This window comes from Ambystoma mexicanum, chromosome 9, assembly GCF_040938575.1.
Source record: "Ambystoma mexicanum isolate Mex_15411 chromosome 9, UKY_AmexF1_1, whole genome shotgun sequence".
NCBI lineage: Eukaryota > Metazoa > Chordata > Amphibia > Caudata > Ambystomatidae > Ambystoma > Ambystoma mexicanum.
This window is the reverse complement of record NC_090931.1, coordinates 374,491,306-374,517,459: the sequence shown is the minus strand read 5'-3', so window position 1 is coordinate 374,517,459 and position 26,154 is coordinate 374,491,306. Positions and strand designations below refer to the sequence as shown.

General features: G+C 45.7%; 1 protein-coding gene across 2 annotated transcripts in view; it reads right to left on the bottom strand.

The window, feature by feature from the left end:
- The window catches only part of MTMR4 (myotubularin related protein 4), a 1,314,188-nt gene that overhangs the window by 447,078 nt on the left and 840,956 nt on the right, over positions 1-26,154 (bottom strand). For both annotated transcript variants that reach the window (XM_069614837.1, XM_069614836.1), the window contains one exon: positions 6,018-6,203. In XM_069614837.1, coding sequence (XP_069470938.1) covers positions 6,018-6,203 — 186 coding nt within the window. The remainder of the gene's footprint in view (positions 1-6,017; positions 6,204-26,154) is intronic.

The following is a 26,154-nucleotide window of genomic DNA, read 5'->3' as shown; positions in this document are numbered from 1 at the left end:
GCTTTTGCGGCAGCCTCTAGACATCAGTCTTTCTGTGGTCGCAACACTTTTAAGATTAAAGTGTTGTCCAATATAGCCCCATACGGGCTGGCCACCTGCCACTTGAGACCACTTATACTCCTGGGACTTACTGAACATGGGCAATACCACCAATGTCGCTAGCAATGTTCCCTCTAAGGTGCGCGGCTGCGCACCTTTGATTCTGATGCTGCGCATATTGTTTTATTTACCGCGCACATCACTTTGCACATCCATTTGCCTACCCTGCCCTCCCTTCACCATTAGAATGATATGCGCGTGGTTATCCAATCAGGACATATAAGTGACAGACCATGCTTTATTATGATTGGCGGCCGCAGCACTTGGCTGCACGTGCCGTGCTACTACAGCCAATCAAACACGGCTGTTCCCTCCGCTCCGCCCCCTTGCGTAAGGCATGGCAGTGGCACCTTGCTAGCTCTCCACTTCGGTGTGGCTGTCCTCGTTCGTGCTCCAGGCCCCAGATTGTGTTTCAGGACCATGCGCTGCCTGCCTGCCAGTGCCACTGCCTACATTTACTGGACTGGAGTGGGATAGGCCCTGTGATTGTTGGCAGCATGAGCGTGACCCTCTCCTCGATGAATGACGGACAGATTAAAAGGTATGCAGCACAGTAGCGATTGTGCGCCTGGGAGGAGCTGCGGCGCTCCTTTGCAAAACAACATGTTTTACCATTCCTGTAATTTTATATTAAAATGAATCCGTTCCGGAACAGTTTCATTTCAATGTAAAATTGTAGGAATGGTAAAACTTTTGATTTTGTTTTACAATGTAAAGGCGCGTTTACTTTGTAAAACAAAACCAAAGGTTTTACCATTCCTGCAATTTTATATTGAAATGAAACCGTTGCAGAATGGATTCCTTTTAATTTAAAAGTGAGGAATGGAACTGGGAGGAGCTGCGTTGCACAAGCCTGCCATTCCTGTTGTGTCGCTCCTGGTGGCAAGTTGGCAACTAGTCTCTACAGTGACAAGTCGACCACACCAGTCTTTTTGCAATCTGGTGGTCTGACTCATCGTCACCGAAGAGGCTTGTGCGTGACAACAGATCTCAGTTCCATTCCTTGAAAGGGCCCGCGCTTTTTTTGAGCATGTCCCTAGAATTGTTCCAAACACTCACAGGCTCACAGTTGAGCCATGTAACAAGTTAGCACTCTAATTATTAAACCCTATATAAATCATGGCATTCATAATAACCTACAAACATTCATTTTAAACAGCCCTGCCTGCTACCACCCATATGTATGTGTGGGGGTGCACAATGCTCTGTATGCTTGAACAAGAACACTTTTATTAAACGGATTGAATTTGTCAGAGATCTCAAAATGAAGACTGAGCAATAACTAGAGGGCTGCCCAGACTAGAGCAAGAGTGGACCACAGAGAACGTGGGAACAAAACCACAGAGAGCGGGGGAACAAAACCACAGAGTGTGGGGGAACAAAAGCACAGAGTGCGGGGAAGAACGAGAGGGAGAGAGCGAGTTTGGCGGTGGGGAGAGCGAGAGAGGACCACACAGGAAAAGATCCAGAAAGAGAGAAAAGGTGACCATGTGCTTCAATCAAGCACTCCACTCACAGCCAACATCTTCCCCAGTCTACACTGCAGTCTTCAGGCTTCTCTTCGGTGGAGCACAAAGACAATCTATTAACCCGTGATACAGTGTCAAGGGACACCTTCATAGACGAATCAGGGAAGCTTAGAGCAGCTGATCCCTGGTTGTCGTGGTGTGTGCACGAGATCTGCTGTTCTTTTGCACAGCAGGAGGGATTGATTATGGTCAAGTAAAGCAGGGGTTCACTTCTAGGAAGATGCTCAGATCAGCTCCAGTCTATTTTTAACTAGTGGCTTACACATTTGAGCACCCCAAGAATATGAAGATGTGAGACTTGGAGGCCCAAAGGTCTTTTAGTAGGTCCCTTGTTAACATACTTGCAGGCTGCAGCTCTTTCTAACCCCACAGCTTGGAAGATTGAAATGCACGTAGGTCTGAGAAATTCCAGGTCTAATTCCAACCGAGAAACACTAGTTTGGTTAACCAATGAAATGAGCTTTGAAAACTGGTGTTGATTCAATTTGCAAGTTTAACTTTTATGCTGTCAGGTTAAAATGATCAAATAAGTGGCTTGGATGCGTGGTTATAGCATGTTCCCATGTCAATCTGACCCCAGGCTCCCCCCACCCCTTTAGGCAGCGATGACGGGGCATGTTTGCCAACACAGGTTTACTAAAATTGGCGATGGATGGCCCAGGTAATGACAGGCTGCATAAACAGCCCACTTTATCATGTCAGATATGCAGTCTGTGCACAACATTCTTGACAGCACAGCAGCACCCAAGGAAAAGCATTACATTTGCAGAACCAATCTATTCTACATCTTTTTTGAGCTCTCATTTCACACTTGCTTTTGTGCGAGTGTACATGCATTGTCAGCCAGATGACATACTTTTGGTGCACTACTTCCATGGAAGTGGGATTGATGTATATTGTGGAGTTTGGAAAGAAGCAGCTGCAGTATTGGGTGGCTCATAAGGGTAATAACAGTTAGACTCTTCTTGGCTGCAAAAGCCTGAAACTTCGGTTGGCCTGTCAGGTTTGCAGTATTTAGTGGCTTATTAGAGATTCAGAACATTGCAGTTGCGGCTTCGATGTTGTGGTTGCAGGCTGCAGAACACAGAATTGTTGGTTGGCCATCTTTTTAGGGATGTCTAACAATGATAATGTTGGGTTATTTAAATATAGCACCTATACCTGAACGCTTTACACAGAACATATATACACATGATGATGAATCAAACCATATCACCCACTGGCAGTTGGTACTCATTTATTGACCTCATAACGATGAAAGGCTGAGTGTTGACGGGATTCGAAACTGCGACCTGCAGATCACACAAAGATCACAGCAGCAAGTGAGAGCATATTCCACTGAACTATCTTAACAATGCTTAACTACCTCCATGGCTGCAGCCTTGCAGCACATTGCAGGGCTTCAGTGCAGGCAGTTTTGGACTGCTTACTAGGGTTGTTGAACACTGCTGCTTTTGAGGACTGCAGTCATCATGGTTGTCCTATCAGGATTGCAGGGAGCTGGGGCTGCAGTATTTCGTGACTGACTACCAACTCCCTCTGCTTGGGCCCACACATGTCAGGGTGGTTAATGTAACCTAACAGCATTAGAAATTAAACACAGCAAACCTTTAGCGCTTTATGGCCATACTAATGTCAGCAGGTGGTATGCAAATGCCACATAGCATAACATTTGCAGAAATCTATAACTGAGTTTCATTAACAGAGATGATGCTCTGCCAACCCATCCATTGCTGTGAACTTAACATTTTTTTCAATGTAATATATTGTGTTTTTTGCACACTGTAAATGCCCTTTCAGCAAACGTGCACCATTTGAGTTACTTGGAATTTTGGATATATGTTTGTGAGCTTGTATGCTGCATAGAATCTTTTGTTAACACTAACAGTACTCCTTTGCTGTATCCAAGAGTGTTAGTGGAGGGTTTATATTCATAGATGCATTGAGTATGCTGCTGCATGGTATCTTTCCAATTGTTGCTTGCCACATGCTGTCCGTGTTCATCCTTTATGGGAGATTTTGCCTTGCTGATTTACTTTTCTGTCCCTAGAGCAGACACTTCTGAGACTGTCGGTTTGACTTCCAGTACAATCTAATATTACATGATTTACTTGAATTTATTTAACCGTCCATCCATACCCCCCTCTCTTTAGTCATCTTTGTTATTTAATCATGTTCATGTATTGCTTAATTCGTTCAACCAATATAAAGTATTTCCTTTATATTCCATAGGTTTACTGAAATGAGAATGCAGGAGCTACTGTTGCTAGTACTGTTCTAAATATTAATTTGTGAGACAGAATCTGTGTTCCACCAGAAGAACCCTTCTTGTAACAATCCATCGTAAAACAAAAGGTCTTGCTAATATTTTGAGATTTAAAAAGACACAACTTCAGATGAGTTTTAGACTTAGGAGGAGAATAGTACACCCAAATACCCCTTGAAGTAGAGCATGCTGTGCCGCAAATTTGCATTCCTCGCTTGCACAGTAGATCACTAAACACTTGCTGTGGCGGCCCAGCACGCCGGCGCCGACTGCCACCGGCACCGCATCACTCAGTTGCGCACAAGGCTAAAAAACTGCCCGCACACAAAAATTCTTTGGCGCACACAGCCAAAAATAATTAGAGGGAACATTGGTCGCTAGAGACCCTGCCACTTCATCTCCCTCCGAGACCCAGGCATGAGGCACGGCAAGGTAACAGAATGCCCCAGGGCAGAGCAAGCTCCAGGTGCCCCAAAGAAACAATGGGAGTCGACACCTTGGCAACCTTGCATGGTTGGTGGCCTTAACTTGGGGGCGGTGGTGGCATCAGCTGATCCCCACCCTCTCCCCCCCTCCACAGCACTTTGCTTCAACAAGGTCCTTCTTGCCGAACAGAAGACTGACTTGTTGCAAATAATGTTACAACGAAAAGGCTTGTAGATTCAAGGATCAACTGCACACAGAACTTAAGGGTAAGAACTTTATTTACATAGTACATATCAAGTAATGTCCCAGTACATGGTGATATAGAAAATAGGCACCTATGGGACAAATCTCCAACACAACACCTTTACAAAACTATTTTTAATAATAATGAATATGTACACAAGTTCCTTGAATAAACAGCATGGCAGAAAAGGTTACATTCAATTGTCGTCAAACAAAAATAAAACAAAAACAGTCATGAATTCTAGTCGAGTGTTAGCATAAACATTTCAGAACACTAAACAATCACACAAACATTTTTACATAGACAAGTTACAACATACATCCAAAAAACTGAGAATAAAATATTTCATTCCAATTATGACCGGTTTCGACGTGGAGATCAAGTACGCCATGTGCACTGCGAGCAACCAACGGTATGCTACATATCCCTGATGTAATTTCAGAAGTTTTATCCAATCTAGATGCTACGAGGCTAGATAACTTTGTAAACGGATTGCTGTGCTGTAATTACATGAGATGCTAAGTTTGGCTCTGACTTCAGCTTAATGACGAGCAGCTCAGGTGCCCACATTTCGTGTGCGATCTGTCTTTGCGTTGTAATGGGTGTTTTGAATTTCCATTCTTGACTCAAGCACACTTCAACATCTCTTTAGATTCCAGCCCTCATACTGCTATGTCAGCATTCGTATTGGTTGGCTCTGAATGAATTTTGTTGCACCCTGACGAAGGTGTGATTAAATTATCCAGTACATGTTGAAAACGGTCATATTTGAGTGAACTATTTATTCTATTTTTTTTGGGATCTATGTTGAAATTTGTCTATGTAAACATTTATGGGTGATTGTCTTTATGATGATATAATATTAATGTCAAAACATGTATTGAATACTCTATTAGAATCAATGACTATTTCTGTTGACAATTGAACAACTCTTTCTGCCATGCAGTTTATTCAAGGAACGAATGTACATATTCATTATGACAAATAGTTTTGTGCAGGACATTTGTGCCATAGGCACCAATTTTCTGTATACACGTGAATGTCCCTAGTGGCCTGTGGGTTATGGGCAATCTGCCCTTCCGTTTATTGCCCAGTACATGGTGAACCAATCTACTGGTGCTCCACCACCACAGCAACTGACCAACAGTCACAATTTGAACACCAGAGAGGAAGTATTCTACATTCACACATCAAACACATCATCACCAGCAACACAGGCCCACACCGATATGCAGGACACCATTTACTAAAGGGACAGACGCAGAGACTCACACTCACACACCAGATATCCTCCCATAAAACACAAATCTTATATTGAGCACTACTAACCAATCATGGAGCATTTGAAATGAATCCATTCTGCAATTCCTGCCCTCTTTTTCACTATCTGATGACCATATGTACAAAAAGTTTTTTCAGGTCAAAAATGCCCCAAAGCAGTTAAGAGTCTTACCAAGAAAGCCTGGTTAAACTCAAACAGGCAAGGAAACTGTAAGAGAAGCTGATGCACACAATCCAGCCACTGCAGAAACACTGGGCATTGCTCACTGTGATCCTCAACATTCTCTTGGTGGCCACAACGATCTCCAAACTTATGGCCATAATCCAACCAATCGGTCTCTACTAGAACTTGAAAACCCTGCAGAGGAAGACAAAAAAGGATTTTGTTACACTCCAAAGTCAGAGAAAATAACGTGTGCTAGAAAATGTGTTAAGAATTAAACCCAATTTGCAGAGAGCAAGCACCAGAAATTAAAGGCAGACAATCCACCAATGTCATGAATAGCACAAGATAACATGTCAACATACTACATAAAGAAGTGCACAAAACTAAACATTGTAAGAAAATTAAATTTACCACCACAAAGGGACGGACAGATTTCAGACAATATAACCTAACCTACGCAGACCCTTGAAAAGACTATTTTGGAATTTATGTTATAAGTTTCCTTTTAGTTTTGAGAATGCCCTCCTATGGTGAATCGAGGAATCTAGAAAGAGTAAAGTTCAAATAGAAGGGTAGCGCTCTTAAGTGAACCTTTTAAGAGGCATTTGATGTGACTTTCATGATAAAAAGCAACATACTTGGACTACAATACACAGTGCCAGGGAATGCCTGTATGTGTTGTTATGGTTGTAGGCTCAAACGATACGAGACCAACATGGAGTTTACTGCCTATTTCTTTTTTAATAAAAGAATGGCTATGGGTTGACTGAATCATACCGGTGGGGTTTGAAAGGGTTTAATAATTGGGTAGGCAATAAGATCCTCAACTGTCTTTTGGACCATGGCCCGCAGTCTATTTCGCTCCATTTGTTTTTTTAAGACCGGTTCCTAGGTCATTAGATATTGGGTATTTTCAGTATCCCAAAAATCCCTTTTTCCTTGTATCCGTCTCTTTCTTGCCTGGTGTAGGGCTGTCCATCTCTTGGGATGGTCCACCCAGACACATCTACCAGACACTCCCCACTCCCCCCACACCTCAAACCTTTAGGCTGTCTCACAGGCGTTTAGGCATCCAACAATGCATACATAGTTAGATCCCAAGGAACTTTGGTAAATGTTCTGGCCCTGTGTTTGGTTCACCTGCAGCCCATTTTCCATGAACCTAGGACCTTTCTAGACCAAGTGTTAGGAAAGAGGTTCTTTTTGCTGGTTTCCTCCCATAGACTTCTATGGGACACCCTTTCTTTTTGCTTTGTCTTGACTGCTGACCAGCCTTTTCGGAGGCAAGTAAAGCCTCAGGCTTTACTTTGCTTGCTGTGTGTGATGATGATGCTTTGGAAGGACAAGGCCTGCTCGTCCTTGTCCCACTACTTCCCTGCATGTTTTTCTGTAAGTTTTCTGCGCAAGAGCCCAGTTTGGACGCCTGGCAGTGCAGATCTTCATCTTTATTTCTTGGTAAACACCACCCATGGGATACCCCTTTGGCACCCATGGGTAGATGTACACCTTGGTACCCCAAGTGTGCGTTTTGGGCACCTTTGTGTTGCCCATAGAGAAGGGCATGGGCTGGTGGAAGCTACATGCTGATTTTGCAGGAGCTCTGGGTCACTCACATTTTGTGAAACCCAGGCCCGGCCATAGGAATCAATGCATTCCTAAACAAAGGGAAGATGGCTGATGGCACTGCCTTCCCTTCCTGCTCCTTAAAGTCCTGAGAAGCCTTGGCTCTGCCTCCCTTGCCCCTGATCGGATGCTGCATGTAAGGACCACACATGGCTCTGGGGCTGCCTTTCTAGATAGAGACTGCTTGTTTTCAGTACACCCTTGGGGTGGGACCTGAATGAATGAAGAGGAGTCAAATCACATTCTGTGTTGTGTGTGTCTGGCTTTGACTGTGTGTCACAATGCATGTGGTCTGCCAGAGCCAGACCCGTCTGAAATTGGAGTGAATGCAGTGTGCCATTTGAAAGGCTGGGAGTTGTCCTCAATACACATCCACTATTTTTAAGCGTCTGGTGTTGGGTGAATGACCTGAATGCCTGTGAGCCGGATTGTGTACTGCATGATGAATGCAGTGTTTGATTCGCTGACGGCCTAGCTCAGCCTGAGTGAATGGGGGGTGGGGGGAGATGTGTGTATATCAGAAGACCCCACCCTTATCTCTGTCAGAAGCTTGGAGTTTTCCTGGACACATACTGAATCCGAATGTTTTTTTCTTATTTTAACAGTGTAAAAGGTACAGATGTAACCATATGCACTTAAAAAAAGGTTAAAAATAAAAATTTAGCACATAACAGTGTGTGGACATTCCATTGTGGGTCCTTAGGGATTCTCCCTGGAGTCTCGGCTTTGGTTGTTCGTCTATTGCTACCCTAGGAGATCCTTGGCAGGGGTACCGCTGTGACTCTACCCCAACCATATAGTACCGCAGACACCCCTCCAGTCTGACTTTTTTGCAAATTTTCATGGGGGGGGGGGGGGGGGAACTGATCAGTCCATAAGACTATCAGTATTGAGAGACCGTTCCCCTTATTGGATTTCTTGTATTTTTAAAACTGCACACATCACTTTAAAGCAAAGTGCTGTTAGGACATTTTGTATCCTTTTAACTTTTTCTTTTGCAACTCTGTGGTTACAAACGCAATGTGTCCAGAATGGGCCGTTGACAGTGGATTTTTTTCTACTGTGTTTTTGACATTTTACTCGTGCACTTTCATTTTACTGCTTAATTCCATAAAGAGTACCATATACTCTAAAATGGCAATGCCACAAGATTTTTACAGGTCCATTGGCCTTGTTGCCCTTTGGCCTTCTACCTGCTCTCTTGGGTTTGGAAGAACAATGCATTTGCCTCGGGGAAATGTTCCTTTCTTCTTCATCTATGATATCCCTGTCCCAGCGAAGCTGTTCACCGGAAACCTTTTCGCTGCCAGAGGGTGCAGGTCGGCTCTGCATCAGCTCTGTCAAATGCCTCTACGTGCCCCGTTCTGGGTAAGAGGTTGGAGCTAGTATATATAGCGGCGCCACGCCATGCCCCATGATCTTGGTTCCATCCCTTTTCCCTAGCACTGTGAAGTTGAGGGACCAAAGAAACAATGGTGTACTAGCTTCCCGGGGCAGGTATAGAGGGCAATGAGGAATCCATGGGAGTAACAACCATCGGAAAGGACATTAACGAGTGGAAAGTAATTTGTTCTTCTAATGGATTCTTTCCTCCAACTGATTCCCCATCTATCAGACTCCCAAAGGGGTGCGTAAATCTGGAGGAGGGAAGAAGCAAGAACACCACCTAAACCAGAAAGAAACCTCACACAGCCCTACCAAACCAGGCATCCTGGCGCGCAAGGGAATGCAAGCAGTAATGCTTAGCAAACGTGTGCAGAGACACCGACGTTGCCGCCTGGTAAATATCCTGGTTATGGACGCCCCTCTACAGGGCAGCAGTGGCAGTCAATCCTCTGGTAAAATGGGCCCCGAGACCCACAGAGACATCCGTCCCAGACAGATCGTAGCATTGTGAAATGCAGAGAATGATCCACCAGGACAGGGTCGGTTTGGTCGCATGCCTGCCAGCACGAACACCAGCATAACCAACGAAAAGCTGGTCATCTTTCCTAGCCTCTCTTGTACAAGAGACGCAGAACATACAGGTCCACACCGGGTCCAGACGACAAAATCATTCCTCTGCACTGCGGGTGGAAAAAACACAGGAAGATGGAGCTTCTGAGAGAGATGGAAACCCAGGACCACCTTCAGCAAAAAGGAGGGTCACACTCTTAAGGTCACCTTCTCTTTGGAAAAAAAGCAAAAAGGGAGGTAAAACAGATAACGCCTGGAGCTCAAGCACCCGTCTCACGGACGTGATGGCTACCAGTAAAATCACCTTAAGAGTGAACAATCTAGTAGTACATGAATGAAGTGGCTCAAACGGAGTGCAATAAAAAAATGCCAAAACTAAATTCAAATCCCACGCCAGTAACCACAAACTGGCAGGGAGGAGATGGCTACAAAAACTTACTGCACAAAAGTGGGGCTTGTAAAAAAACTAACCCTGTTCTGGGGACCTCTAGAACACAGAAATAGTGGCATGGTAACTCTTCACAGTGACAATCTACAGGCCAAGGAAAGCAGAAAACACAACACAAGGGACAGCAGACAGGATAAAGAATCCGGGTCCCTCTTCAAGGAACCAAACTGCAAATTTACACCACCTGCGGGCATAAATGAATTTCATAGTGGGCCTCCGAGCTGAAAGGAGCACATCAAGGATATCATCTGACAAGTCCCAGTACTTGTATCTCAGCCTCTCAGTATCCAAGAATGAAGGTTCAGGCTGCTGAGGTTCAAGTGGAGGACCCGCCCCTCCGAGTGGAAGAACAGGCCTACTCTCCTCGGGAGGCACCAGGGAGGGCAGATGGACATGTCCAGTAACTCCATATACTGCATTGTCCGGACCCAATCTGGAGTGATCAGGATCATTGGGGTTCTGAACAGGTGCAACCTTCTGAGAACCAGCGGAATGACGGGGTTCAGCGGGAACGCATAAAGGAGGTCAAAAGTACACTTGACTGTCGGTGCGTCCCCATGAGCTTCAAGACGAGGAAATTCCAAGGAGAAGAACTCACTTCCTGTTGCCAGTGGAAGCGAAAAGTTCCACCTGAGAAGTCCCCCATAGTGACGCCGGAACTTCCCGACAGAACTCCCACTTGTGGGAGGCCAAAGTCTGTCTGGTCAAGGCATCTGCTGTGACATTCCGTCACCCGGCCAGATGAGGCGTTGCCAGAGACACTGTCCTCCAGAGCAAATACCCAGTCGCATTGCTTCTGAAAGTGAACCCCATCTTACAGGGACACTCCTTAAATATATTGGGGTACCCCTGATAATGCTCACACCAGAACAAATGCACCCCTCTAGGGAATTAAGGCCATGAGTCTTCATCTTGCAAGGGTAACAAATGTAATCTGTACAAAAATGAGGATTGGGAGGGAGGGGGGTGGGAGAGCAGAGGACTCTGCCCTTCTGACCAGCATTCTGTCTTCCTTGGCTGGCTCCTACAGACTAATGGCAAGTAGGCACCTTTATATACTCTCAACGTGGTCACTGGATACCATCATGGCTCATCCAAAACGGTTGTTCTTGGCATACAAGGGATTCTGCAATCTGCCTTCTTGCATGGCTAGGTTTACATTTAGATCATCCTACTTTAACATACTGCTGCCTGTGCAGGAATACATTGTAGCTCTTGTTTAGCATCATTTTCTATATTATAAACATTCATACATAAACACCCTTCCCGTCATACTCTCAACACTTCACTCAATATAATTATATTTTATTTGGACCAGTAATTCTCCTTAAAACTCAGTTTTAACATAATTCAGCATTGTATGTATGAGCCCCAACCTTCTTGTGTGTTTTGATAGACAGGGAGCAGCTGCTCAGTTACCTTGTTCTCTCTCCTAGAGAGCAATGCATGTAGCCTACTTTTAGCACAGGCTGCATTCCTTCTGGCAGAACCTGCTTTGAGATTTGATTTTATAACTACACAGAACAACATTTACACGTGTTTTCAACTAATGGTTATTTGCACCTAATATTTAATACGAATTTCATTTAGTGGCTGGCAACACCTGTATGTGATCATATTTGCATGAAAAAGCTTTCTCAGTGCTATAGTGCTTAGAGAAGTCTTGCCTAATTGTAAAGCGCTTGAGGGGTGCAGTAAGGTGCTAGCTCCTCCCCAGCACTCTTCTGCACAGAGGTAAGGACCCCCACACCACCTTTTTTTATTGAGGTAGTGCATGGCCACTGTGTTGTCCGTCGGGATTAGCACAGTCTTGCTTTTCACAGAGGGGATGAAAGTGACACTATCGCCTTCAACACCAGCAAGTTGATGTGTTCCTGAGACTCTGCGGGAGACCGCAGTGCGCTCACTGTCAGGTCTGACAGTTGAGCACCCCAGCCAGTCAGAGATGTGTCCGTGACCACCATCACCTGGGTCTAAGTTTGGCGAAACACTGCACCTCTCAGCAAGTTGTCTTGCATGGCCCACCACACGAGATCCTGAGCCACCTGGTTCAATACCTGAAGAAGGTCCAACATGTGGCCCTAGAACTGCGATCATTGGCAAAGGAGAAGAATAGCTTCCGGCATCACAAGGATGAGGGATGCAATGAGGCCCAGAAGGCGCAGAAAAGCCGGGGCATGGACTGTGATTGGAGGACATTGACCACCCGAAAGATGTTTGCCAATCAATCCTCGGATGGGAAAGCCCTTACCAGGAGACTGTCAAAGACCGTTCCGATGAATCGGAGAGTCTGGGACTGTGAAACCTGAGAGTTTTTGCAGTTCAGGGAAAAGCCCAAGCTGTGCATTAAGAGTGCATGTGCAGAGTAGGTACTCCAACACTAGCTCCGGGGAGCGAGCTCGGGACAAGCCAGTCGTCCAGGTAGGGTAAGACACAAATGCCTTCCCCACCTGAGGCGATGCCCTACCACTGCCAGCAGCTTGGTTAAAACTGTGGGAGTTGAGGAAAGACCGACTGGCAGGACCATTAACTGGTAATAGTGTTGTCCCACTACGAACCTCATGTACTTCCTGTGCTTCCGATGAATCTGTACATACAAGTAGGCATCCAGAAGGTCCAGGAAAACCACCCAGTCCTGCAGCTCGAGGGCTTGCAGAATCTAAGCTAGAATAACCATCTTGAATTTGTCCTTGCGTAGGGACAGCGGCTACAGCAATGTGACCCCGGTGGGCACCTCTCGAGAAGCATCTAAGCGGGGCAGATCGACCATGGCCTCTCAGGCAAGAACCCCTGCCCCAAGATGACTTGTGTGGATGCCTAGGCTTGGATGTTGGCCACAAACCAGACGTCCTCAGCCAGGAGTCGCGCCTGACCACTGTGCTGGTAGCCATGACCCTACCCACACAGTACGCTGTGTTGAGCCCTAAGTGCAGCATTTGGCGTGCTGCTTCCTTGCCATCAGACCTGGGACTGGAAGCGGTCTCATTTCCCCCTGCGGGATGTGCTCGCCGCATTGGCCACAGTCTTTGCCATTGAGCATTCATGGTCCACAGTGCCAGGCTGCCTGACGCGAAAACCTTCTTGCCCCATGCGTCAAAACTATTACTCTCCCTGTTCGGTGGAAGGGACGGGAAGGTAGAGGTCTTCAGGCTAGCCATTGCGGCTTGGACCACCAAGCTCTCTGGTGAAGCATGGAAGAGAAAGGGTGGGTCTGACAGAGCTGGACTGTGTTTCTTTGCCAGGTCTATGTCCACAGCCGGAACAAAGGCAGCCTTTTCCCACACTTCCAGTACGGGTGCTTCCACTGCCACATTGAAAAGGCAGGAGCGTCTTTCTTGGGCGCCTCATCCATAATGTCACAAAGCTCATATTGCACCTTGGGCTTGGATGGAGCAGACCATGCCAGAGTACTGGCCACTTTAGCGATCAAGTCCTGGAACGTGGCTTTCCCGGTGTGGGAGCTGGCAAGGAATCCATCTTCGGGGAGGTGTTGAGTCTGCTGGCTCCTTGCAGGTCTGCACATCCTTACCTTTCCTGTAAAATTCCTCTGGGAAATCCCTCAATTCCCTAGATCACAGAGGTTCCAGCCCAAAAGGGACCTGGTCATCCGCCTCGTATAGATGTTGTACATCTTTGACATAAAAGCATCCATAAGGAGTGAGGTGTATTCCCTTGAAGCCACAGTGTAACAACACAGAAATGTTTCCAGAAAACAGCTGAGCTGCGATATGGACATCAGGAATTCGTGGGAGGAAAGAAATCCATTAAAATTACCATATATGGTATGCCCTTTTGCGGGGAAAGCTTCTGCTTTCCTGGGCAAGGTGGCAGTTTGTGTGTGGTCGGATTTGGGGGCTGTGACTGTCTGGTCCCAGTCCACATCCAGGTCACATAGGGTCTGTTGCTGGGCAGAACGGTGTTAGGGAGAATTCTCTGTAAGGCTAATTTCCCAAACCTAGTGAGTCCCCCAGCAGCTTTGCTGGATTTTTTGTGGTTTATTTTTTTCTCTCCTGCTAAGAGTGAGATTCTTTTGCTCCCACTCTTAGACATGATTTGAGGTGTTCCTTTGACTTTGTATGTGTTCTATGGGCTATGGGGTCCTTTTCCCCATAGGGTCTCATGTTTTTTTTTATGTGGGTTACACAGCACCCTTCGTGCCGTGACCCAGGGGTGTCGTAGCGACCCCCCAACATAGACTCCATACCCTGGGACTGACTACTGTCTCCCAGGGCATGTAAAGTCACCATTGGCTTTACTAGTCCCAAATTATGAACAGAAACCAGTACAAATCATCATATTGTGGACATACTGGTCAGGGCAATTTGATTTCCCCGGGGTCTGTTGTTCGAGGGGGCACGTCTCCGTCCCCCCTGATCGAGTTTTGGCTGGTGGCAGTGGATACTACTTTTTATATTCAACCGCTAATATATATCTCTATGGGATTTTCCGATTGTTCGAGGCTACCAAATTTAATTATTTAATTCTTATAGCCTCAAACATACCGCCGGTTTATTTATTTAATATTAATTCACCGGTTGGTATTTTTTGCCAGAACTCGATTCTAAAATGGCGTTTGTGTTCTATTCTGTGAATCCAACCCAAGTCGAGCCCTTTGTTCCACTTTTTGGCGGGCTTCTCCACAGAAGCCTCCAAAAGTGGTGCCACTCTGTCTGGGTACCACAGGGGGTGTGGGAGGAGGTTTAGGCACCCTGGACTGAGTTACCTTGGTAACCCAAGTCGCACTCTTGTGTGATTGGCCCAAGTGGTGAGCCATTTGGCTCACCACTTAGCATGTTTGATTGACAGCTAGGCTGAGGGAATGGGGGTGTGCTGCATAAAAGCAGGGCTTTGGCGACTGGAACTTCAGAAAGTCGCCACAGGACCCAAGAATCCGAGGAGGGAGAAGCTGAGCCGACCTGCAACGACGACACCACCGGTGGAGCCCTGCTGAACCGTCTCACCACTTTTCCCGACGACAGAGGAGATCTCCAGTCCGGAGAGTCTTCTTCCTTTGACTGGTGAGGATAACCAGTTTCACCTTTTTTTCACCTTCCTGGAGCATCTCATGGCTGCCTTGCCCGTGCCAAGCACCCCGGCAACCGGAATACCACGGTTTACCACTACTGCGAAGAGAAGGGTAGTGCCTTTTAACCGGAGAACTCCGCGGCTGGTTTCTTCCCTGGCAGTGCAACCACCTTCATCTTTCCTCCACGGCGAGACCTCTTCTTCCTCTGGACGAAACACCGACTTGCACCTGGTGCCAGGAACAACTGCCCCCGCTGGAGCTTCCTTCACACTTAAGGTACTGTGTCCCGCCTGGCTTCCCTTGCGACAGATTGTTCGGGGTGACAGTAAAGCCTCGACTTTCTAACCTGGGCTAGCCTGGGACAACCTAGCTAACGTTTCCTGACTTTAATTTCATCCTTCATTGCAAACTATCTACAAAGACTCTTTGGGAATAACCCCACTGGTGAACCTGGACCCCTTCTGCTTGCTCTCTCCTAAAGTGAGCCTTGCAATTGACTTCCTTGCTCTCCAGTAGAACTCTGCCTATCCTGCCTTACTGTGGTTCTTTGAAAAAGTATTGAAACTTGTGTGCATCTTTAACTCCGCCTTTTTCCCTCCCTTTCTTTACAACTTATTAGAGTGTCATCTTATGTTAAGCGCTCACCTCTGTCTGAAAATAAGTGGCGTTTCTCACTAAGACTTGTCTAATAAGTGAATAGGGTTGTATATATATGATAGTGACTGTGTGCTGAAATTAGTTAACTCCTTTTTGCTAGTGTAATTTACAAGTGTATTTTTAAATAAATAATTTTATACTTTTACACCAAAGCTCTGGTCAGTGTTTGTGCTACTGTGTCTCTGTACCTATTGTGTATACTCTGCATACTGCCTAACTCTTCTTGAGGGAAGTCTGACTGCTCAGCCACAGCTAGCAAGTGAATCTGTGTGGTACAGACTGCTACCAAGTGGGTTTACTGCCAAACACCTGTAGTCCTAAATCTTTTGCAGTGGTCCCCAAGGGAACTGCACAGGTTTCTGCCTAACAAACGGGCAGCCAGTGGCTTTCATTATTGGATACACACTGTCAGTTTGAATGGTGCAGATCGATGCTATTGGTGGACCAGGTCTTGGATAAAAGGAGGACTCCTGCAATCATCCTTAGATCGAAGACGCCAACGAAGAAGTACAGCTCTCTGGACACCAAAGGATGACAGTTGCAGCTAACCAGCATCGCTTCCAGCCAGGTCCTGGTGAAACCCTGCTCCTCTGTCCTGATATCAAGAAGGCCCTCTTCAGTGCTTCGAACCCTGTACCGGTGTGAAAAACCAGTCAAGACCCCTGCTCGAAGATCCATGCTTCACTTCGGAAAGATGTCTGGATTAACTGGACTATTCAACTCTCCCCTGGGCTACTTCACTGTAGCCGTCGCCGTTCTGGATGCATCCTTGAAACTTGGAGGAACATTCACTTGTGCTACAATACGCCTGCTCTTGCATTTTCAGCATTCTAGCACAAACAGAAGACGTGCAGGACCTGCTCCCTTCTTTCACTCATCGAAGATCGCCTGTTGCTAACTGATTGTGGTGACTCCTGTTGCAACCCGTTTTCATTGCTCCTTGGAGTTCTTCTGGTCACCTACTCCACAGACGTCTGCATCCTTTCGCGACAAGCGTGTTCAGTTGGACAGTGTCTGCAACCGCATTACAGGTGCAAGAGGGCTGGACTTATAAAGTAATAGGGAACTATTCTAGTGTTGCTTGTAAGTGTTTCTGCATCTGACTACTTACCTCCCTTGCACTGGTTTTGAAACAAATGCTTTTCTATCTTCTCACAAGAATGAAATGTGAGAAGCATGAGGGTATTCTCACTCCTAAGCCTCTTGGATCCTCTACGCAGATGGCCAGGGAAAGGCCATCGCTATTGGATCCTGACCCCTGAGGGGCAGAGAAGCGAGGGAGGATAACCTGTGTAGAGGGTCTTTGGGGATTGGGAGTGGGGTACCCTTGGGCAATGGTATCCACCTTTCCCTATTGATAATCAATCCAATATTCTTCCCCAGACTTCCTGAACTGTTTTAAGCCATTCCTTCACACATGACAATTGACAGTACTGGGCTGAAGAAGAAGCAACTAAGAGCAGTGAAGACTATGCTCTTAACACTCTGGTACTGTGACAAAGAATATGCCTGCTGAGAGGTATATGGGTCAGGCATGTCCCTTTAATTGTGTTCAGTCAGGGCTAATTGAACATTCGCACCTGCAGCATGTTAAAGGGAAGCAGGTGTATAAAAAGGAGCCCAATTCAAGGTGTGAGGAAGAAGGTGGAAGCAAAGGCACAGTCGAAGCAGCAGAGAGGCCAAGAGAAGCAGCAGGGAACCGTGGCAGAGAGGCACGCTGACGTTAGTCTAAGGAAATTACCCATGGAAGCACGGCGTGAGAACTAAAGCCCAGTGGAGTAGATCCAGCATCGGAAAGGGATATGTGTGGAGAGGCCGCCCCTATTTGTGAAAGCCAAAGCGCTCGTTCCCCTGTGTTCAGACGGTGACACAGGAGTGTCTGAGGGGCAGGAATTCGAACCCTGATGCGGGAAGCAGAGGGCTGAGTGATCTGCGCTGTTGGGATGTTCCCACAAAACCAGCAAGTTTCTAGCAAAGTAGAAACCTGGTATGCAAGTGTTTGAACTTTCATAGAGGAATAGATTGTATTGGAGTGGTTGTGTATAAGAGAAAAAACGCTCTCGAAAGTCCCCAAGCTTTGGACATTTCAACTTGAAGTAGATAAAGAAATATTATCCCGCGGGCTGAACAGCAAGTGTGTTTTGAGTGAAACGTGCGCTTATTGAACATTATTACACGACTATTACACAGCGGGCTATATAAAGATGTTTTGAGTACAACCTGTTCCATTATGGGTCAAAAGGGAAGGTGTTTTAAAATTGCAACCTGTGTACAATCAATCCTAAACTGAACAAAACAGCAACAAGTACAATTAATATTTATTGAATACTGAACTGAGTGAAATCTAAAGAGTTGAACTTTGCACTGAATGCAAAGTGAAGGCAAACCCTGCATGTTACAGAGAATTACCTTTTTTGGCAAAGACCCCTACAGAGACAAAAGGACAATGTTGGTGTTGCTGAACTTAAGCCCTAGGAAGAGTACTCTGAGGCGCGAACTATTGCCACTTCTTGTGCTGAAAGGTACCCTGAACACTGGTGAAAACTACATTTGTTCAAGAGAGGAAACTTTAAGACTGTTGTCAATTGGATTCAATCCTTCCTTAACAACAGTCAATGAGAGTTTTCTCCCAGTCAGCTGCCGCTGACCCTTCCCCCATCACATGCGGAGTCTGCCAGGGACCATGTGTATCCCCCACCATGTTCAACATATTCACTAAATGGCTATTCGACAAATTGGACCTTCTGGGGATCATCTACACCAACTATGCAGATGATACCCAAATACTCCTTCCCCTATCAGGCAACTACAACCAAGATCTAGCCCTCCTAACCACTACCTACCAAATCATTCAGGCATGGATGGCTGTCCACAGCTTATGCCTGAATGACGAAAAGACAGTGCTCAACCCCAACTCAACATACTTAATGCACAATACGCTGCATTCACTATTGATGGCATTGACATCAAAGTGGCTAAAGAAACCAAAACTCTAGGCTTCTATCTCGACTCCAATCTGAACATGAAAAAACAAGTCAACGCCACCTCATCCGCCACAGCGTACACTTGTAAGCTCATTCACGCCTGCAAACCCTTCTTATCCACCTAACGCAGCCCCACCCTTGCGAGAGCCCTTAGGTCGAAACTCGACTACTGCCAAGCCCTACATGAAGGAGCCAGCAAACCAATCACTAACAAGTTACAGAACAATGCTCTGAGATTCGCTCCAAGCATCCCCAAGGGAGATTACATCTCTCCAGCCAGAAGAGAAACCAAATGGCTCCCCATCAAAGATAGGATTCTACTCAAACTAGTCTATCACCCACAAATGTCTGAACAATGCTACCCCATCGCACCTCCAAGAAAGAAATCAGCAGAAAATCGTCATCTCGCCCCACCAGAGCAGCTCAATCTCACTGTATACAGATGCCCAGATTTAACCTGAAAAGAGCCGGGGGAAACAGTTTCCCTGTCCAAGCCGCTCTTCATTGGAATGCACTACCTCTGCACCTGAGAAAAGACCAAACCTTCCGGAGTTTTAGAAGTAACACAAAACGAAGGCTAATCTCTAATGACATCTGATAGCTATCTCCCTACTCTGTACTAACACTCATGCCCATCTACTTCTTATTAATGTGCCTCAATTCTAACTGCTCATGGATTGTATTTATTTCGGTCTTACCTGTAATGCAACTTACTGTGTACATAAAAGAAACTGTATATTCTTCTCGCGCCCAGATACCCCCCGGGTGAGGAGCGCTCTACAAATAAATAAAACAAACTGTTTTATACTTGGGGAAGGGAACTGAAAGGAAGCTGCGAGCTGGAAGTGGCTCGGAACTTTGTGTTGGACACTTTTTGGTTTCTGACATCCCTAGACAATGTATAGATTAGTTGTGAGGGCAAGTATAGGTTTTGGACGCAGACAGATTCTTCAGTTAAACTCTGACTCAGACTTTTTTTTAGGTAAGGAAATCCCACCTCAGCATAGGGCAAGTTAGGCCTTTTTCCATTCTGACATTTACTTTAAAAAAAACTATTACATTTTGAATCAGTTGTCTGTGTCCTTCATGATGCCTTCACAGAAAGTACATAAATATTTTAGTAGTTGTGTACCATTACTTTCACTGCTTAGTGTGTATGCTAAATGCCTAATCATTGTATATTTGTTGTACTTACCTGTCTAACGGAAATTATTGGCGTGCTCTGTCTGTGTCTCATTCTTGCGAAGGACCACTCTCGCGACCCTGCTAAGACTAAGCCTTTCCGCTCTGCCACCTAGCATTAATGGGTTTGACTAGACTTCAGTGTCTTCCCCGTTCATCATAATAGGTTGGCTTCCCAAAATCCACCGACAGAGTTTATTTTGGAATACCATTGTAACACTAATCTTTGAAAGGCTCCACTCCATTCGCCTTCCTCTACCGTCCCACTTCTCTCTCCTCCATGGATCCTCCTCCACCAGCACATACACATCCTCCGCACACTCTATAACCCCAACTCCCTGCATTTTCAGCGACTTCCCCCTTCCTCATGTATTTCCAGATTCTCTGCAATCCAGCCCAGTGTTCACCCTCTCCTCTGCTTTTCCAATTGCTACCCACTCTTCCCCCACTTCTCTGTACTTATTCTTCCTCCTCTGCTTACTTTCAGCTGTCGCTCTACTCATTCCTCCTGCCGTCCATCCCACAATTATCTGCCAACTCTCACACTTGCTCCTTGCCTCGATTTTTAACTTTAGTTTCAATCTAGTTGCGTTTTAAAATTGGCCAAACAACTCTAAGAGGTGTGGCAGGTGAGTGTTGGCTGAGAGCGTGCTTGTTGATTGTGGTCGGCCCGCGTCTGCTCCAAGGTCCCCAGATAAACTAACAGGTGTATGGACTGCATGCGCACTGAGCTTACATTATGACGCGCTACCACCTCGGATTCAGAAGGAACTTCTTTCCTGGATGCTCTACTCTCAGTGCCTTCACTATTTAAAGCAAGCAGGGTTTGCCAAGACTCCTCCAAACTTGCTAGTGGTCAGGCTGTTGTGAAGTCCAGATATCATGTGTCTGCCAACAGTATGGCTTGAGCTTTCAAGGCTAGGTCAACTAGAATCCCATGATGGGGAACAAGGGTGCCTGGTGGAGTGAGAAGAAAGCTCAGCTGCAACATGCTTGCTTTGGAACCAAGATGACGCGAAGCAACAGGTTCGATCCCCGGGTCTGCGCTTAGAAACCTCTGGGTATATAAGCACATTATAAATACGCAACTAAAACAACAAAAAAAAAAGAAAACTATTTCTGTAAAAGCGCCTCGATGCCTGCGGGCTGTGTGAGCGCTTTAAAAATGCAAAATAAAAATAGATACAAGGCGTGGGAAGGGATGGGATCACTACAGAATCGTTCATATATTCCAACAGGGCCATCATCACAGAGCGGGTTGCAAACCCCGGCTCTTAGCATCTCTCCATCTTCTAGCCTCCAAATTAGACCTCATGATGGGTCTGCAAACCCCAGGGTTGTGATAAGCGTGCTCTCTTGTTCTTTACTGATATTGCCAGCTATGACCATGCTCACACATTCTTCCTCGCAATGTCTCCAATCATCCCCTTCCTAATGCCTCCAACTAACATCTTCCCGATGTCTCCCTTCACTCTCCTGCTGATGAGGATGATTTCACCACTCTTCCCAAACTGCTTCCTCATTCACAAACTTGGCTCCAAACTCCCCTGCCAGCCGCTACTCGAAACATATAGCTTATTGAGTGTTGTGGTCCCTGCTGGTTCCGCTTCTACAATGGGCTCTTCGGCGGGGTCAGCGCTAGTATCAGATTCCTTTCAACTTGACTGTGCGATGACCGCTCAGCAGGCACTGTATCCTGCTTATGATATCCAACACTCCACCCATGGTGCGGCCTTCACGTAACACACAAATTGAGAGCCATAAAAAGAAACGTGTAAGTGGCCGTTTGGACTTGCCCTTCCAACAATATTTCCGGCCCTTGAGTCTGTCAGGTACACTGAAGGTTCCCGGGAAGATATCTTTCCAACTTATTGAAAGTTCGCCGAGAGAGGAAGGCAATGGCTCACTGCCTTAACAGGATTTTCTGTCTTTTCCGCTGGTGAATCTGGGAAACGAGTCTGCGCACCATATTAAAAACAAATGTACCTACGAGCCTGTAGCTCGCCTTTCTGATGCAGAAGCTCTACAAATGCAGAACAACATTATGGCTGCTCCAACTATTTCTTTGGCTCCTTTTTCTAAGCTCTATGAATCCCTAAATGATACTTTAAAAGATCAATCTACCCTCCTGGCAATGGTTCACTCAAAAATAATCTTTCTGGAAAATGTAGCTAACAGTGCACAATAGGCTTGACAAGGAAGGTGAAACTTCACTGGCATGGCAAAACATATTGTGTGATCTGGCCAGGCGTGAGGAGTTCGACAAAACCACATTGATGGAGGCCTTGCTGGAAGATTGTAACTGGATGCAATCCATGCATACATTTACAAATGCGCCTTGTGTAAAGGTGATTGAGCCGGCAGGCCCTTTGCGCCAAGCCCCATCAAAACAGGATGTTGGGGATCCCAGTACTTCGATGCCAGCCAAACCGGCAGTCATAACACATTTGGAGTCCTCCATATTGCTCATTGAATTGTCTCTTGTGGGGTCGTTTCCGCAAGCCGTGATCGAGAAATCGTCCGAGAACCTATCGTCTATAATTGATGAAATGTTGACCTCACGGGGATCAGGCCTCATCACAATGACGGTTCACCCACAAGTCACAGATATTCAGCTAATGGCTTTTCTCAAGCCTTTTGCAATATTCGACAGAACCGTCACAATTGGCGCCAGTGAAGACCAAAATCAAACCCACTTGCCAACTATAGAAAGAAAAAAAAAAAACAACAACCCTCTTTCGGATCCAAGTCCAACGGGTCAAGAGCCTTCTTAATCTAAAGACTCCCCTCGCCCCATCATGAGACCTCTGACATATTTAAGGATAAATGGTGAGCGTCGAGCTCCGTCTCCCTCAGCTGAAAAGGCTGAGGTGCGGAGCGCTCCTTCCTCGGCGCAACCTCGAGAAGGTGGGGACATCTTAACCTTGAATGATGCAGGGGTAACAGATCTATTAGAGAATGTCAGTACATATATTATGGTGTGTGGGATGATCGGGGGTCTGCGGTTGACAGACCCTTCATATACGAAAATGGTTTGCCTCCTTCTGGGGTGCCTTGTGGAGTTTTCCCCCGTCCATTCGGTGTAAATTGGAAATGTTTGGAAAGCTGACGCCTTTCAGACTCTTGAACAAAAAAGAGTGGCCTTGAATGGAAAGCTGCAGGTGTCAATGCGTGACTGCACCCCCTTTATGTCCCACAAACCTGCATACAATGCCAACAGCTCAGCCATTCACAATGAAGCTGTGAAGTCTGAGAAGTTTATCATGTTCGTGCGAATATTACCTGCAAACGATAACCTAATCCTCAACAGGAGAAACATCCTGAAACTGTAACATCAGACCCTAAAATTGAGATACATTAATTCAGAAGACAGCAAGGTGGTACAGTTTGTTAATGAAAAAAGAAGGGATTGGTTAATTTTACATTTAAATTCAGTACTGATCAAATATACTCTCGGTGGAGGCAGGTTGTGACCTGTAAGCGTTTGGATTCTAATGAACTGATTAGACTGTTGCTACTGCAAACTGTTTAGAGGCCATCCCCCAATCCCATAATCAATGCTCCTTCAAGGATGAGAAAAATCTAAACGTAAATCCAGATATTACCACCAAAGTCAAATGGGTAAGATTTGGAGAATCTTCCCAGTATCTGCCCTTGAAAATATGGATTGTTGGTGCAAAACCCACCTCCAATCTAAGCAGAACGGTGAACAAAGCCTCTGAAGCAACTCAGTTTATTAGGGACTCACAAGATTGGCCAAGGTTATCTGGTGCTTTGGCCCCATCAAAAGATGTTTAGAGCCAGGAATCCCCCCTCCCCTCTTTGGACTTCAAATTGGCTCCTGGAATTCTAGAGGCTTTGTCCATTTATTCAATAACAAAGATCTGAATTAGGGTCAATTTGGTATCCTGTGCCTTCAAGAGACCTGACTGGGAGCGAATCCCTGTTGTGATGGTATTGAATGTTATTTAAATCTGGCTAAGAAAAGTTTGATGCACAGGCCTTATTTGGGGCAGTTGCCCCTCATGAAAATGGGCAGGTGACTTGTGGTGCAAGAAAATTACAATCCCAACATGTGTGTGCAATTGTTGACTCTGGAAAATCAGAGGGCGGGGGTTATGCTGGGACCACCTTTGTGATTCTTAATTTATACTGCAATACTGCTTTATATGATGATGTCTTCATCAATTCTGTAATTGAGTTGATTGATGAGGTTTACATCAGGTACATCAACCAGCACAATATTTTGTGTGGTGATTTAAACATCAAGCTTCTGGACGGAATGGGGGGTGGGGGGAATTTGCCCCGAAAAATACCTCGTCAAGAAGAGCTAGTCGAGGGTCTGAAGAGACCAACTCGGGGGCTCCACATGTTGAATAGGCAAACAAAGGGTGATTCGCCCGCTGTGTGTACATGTTTTAGGGTAAACCAGCAGGCGAGTTTAGATTGTTTTGTTTCATCTAATATTTTGTGCTCTAGGACCCAGTTCAGTGGGAGGCCAATGGACACCAGGGACCATGACTTGCTGTACGTGAGATGTGCAGGAACCATTCCCTACCCTAATGTGTCATCACATCTAGCTGTAGGGGTCATGCAGGGAGGAACAGACTGGCGGGAAACAACCCAAAGGTTGAATATGCATGGATCTCAAAAGATTTTATGGAAAACTCCTGCGTCCAGGATAAGGTTGAATTCAAACGCCTACATGTTTACAACCTCTTGGTGGTGGAGGGCGAGAAACTTCTCTGCTCAGTTATAGGGAAACATAAGAGGGGGAGATGCGAGGCTTGGGAATGTGTCAACAAAAAATGTAAACGTGTGTATACAGATTGCTTCTAGGGGTCTAATAGCACAGCAAGATGCAGAATTTATGTTGAATACATGTACATCTAATAGTAGACCCCTATGGGATCTGATAAATAATTATGGTAATTTTCAATCCGCATTGCAATTAAACACAGTATCTGAGGAAGCATGGATTTAACTTTTTATGGCCCTTTTCGCAATAGTAGACAATACCACAGATCTAAAGAATCCCCTGCCGTCTCCCACATGGACTTTTGTGTTCTATGTGGAGGACATACCATCCAGGATTAGAGGACTAAGCTCTTCTCGGCTCCGGGGCCTGATGGTTTGACCAATTGTATGTTAAATTAGGCCATGGAGCCTTGGGCGGAGTGAATTTGTCTACGCTTCAAACAGGTAGTGACTACACTGACGATCCCTGGTTCATGGAGGTCAGCTACTATAGTGCCTATTTTGAAAAAGGGAAACTGGAGGATCCTAGAAACTACCGGCCCATAGCCCTTCGGAACATTATGGGCAAGATCTTTGCTTCAATTTTACTTTGTGATCTAAACGTATGGATCCAACACAGTCCGGCTTCATCAAGGGGTGGGCACTAGCCTAAATATCTTCCGTTGAACCTGCTGAAGATGAATGCAATCAAGACCAGATCTAACTACTATTAGGCCTTCATCGAACTTTAGCAGACTTTTGACAGTGTTGATAGGTAGAGGGTATGGGTTAAACTCTCTAGTTGGGGCTGCCTGCCTGACTTGGTAAACCAGATCAGAGCTCTTTATTCTTGTACCTCAATTGAGGTGAGATTATCAAGATGGGGGTGATCACTAGTAAAATCAAGACCTACAGAGGTTTAAAACACGGATGCCTTCTTGCCCCCGATACGTTTTAACCTTTATATCTCCGATTTGTTTGAGTCACAGAATTCCATCTCAGCTTTCCCATCCCCTGGATTTTGAACGCTGATGACGTGGTCTTTATCGGCCAAACTCCAGTTGGCCTCCACGGTAGATTATCTCAATTCATGGAGTACACAGCTGCTAATAGCCTAAGAGTGAACACCAAAAAATTAAGCATTTTGATCTCATCACCAGCTCACAAAGGGACTTTAAAAAAAAACACTTGGCATTTGGAGGGAAAGATCACCAGTGGTCTACTGAACTACATATCTGGGAAAATTGGTTAACCAGAGTGTAAGTGTTAGGGAGAATTCTCTGTTTAGGCTGAATTTCCTAACCTAGTGAGTCTCCCAGCAGCTTTGCTGGATTTTTGGGGTTTATTTTTTTTCTCCTGCCAAAGAGTGAGACTCTTTTACCCTCACTCTTGGGCATGATTTGAGTGTGTTTCTTTGACTCTAGATGTGTTAAATGGGCTATGGGGTCTTTTACTCCATAGGGCTTCATGTGTTTTTGGGATGTGTGTTACACAGCACCCTTAGTGCAGTAACACAGGGGTGTCATAGTG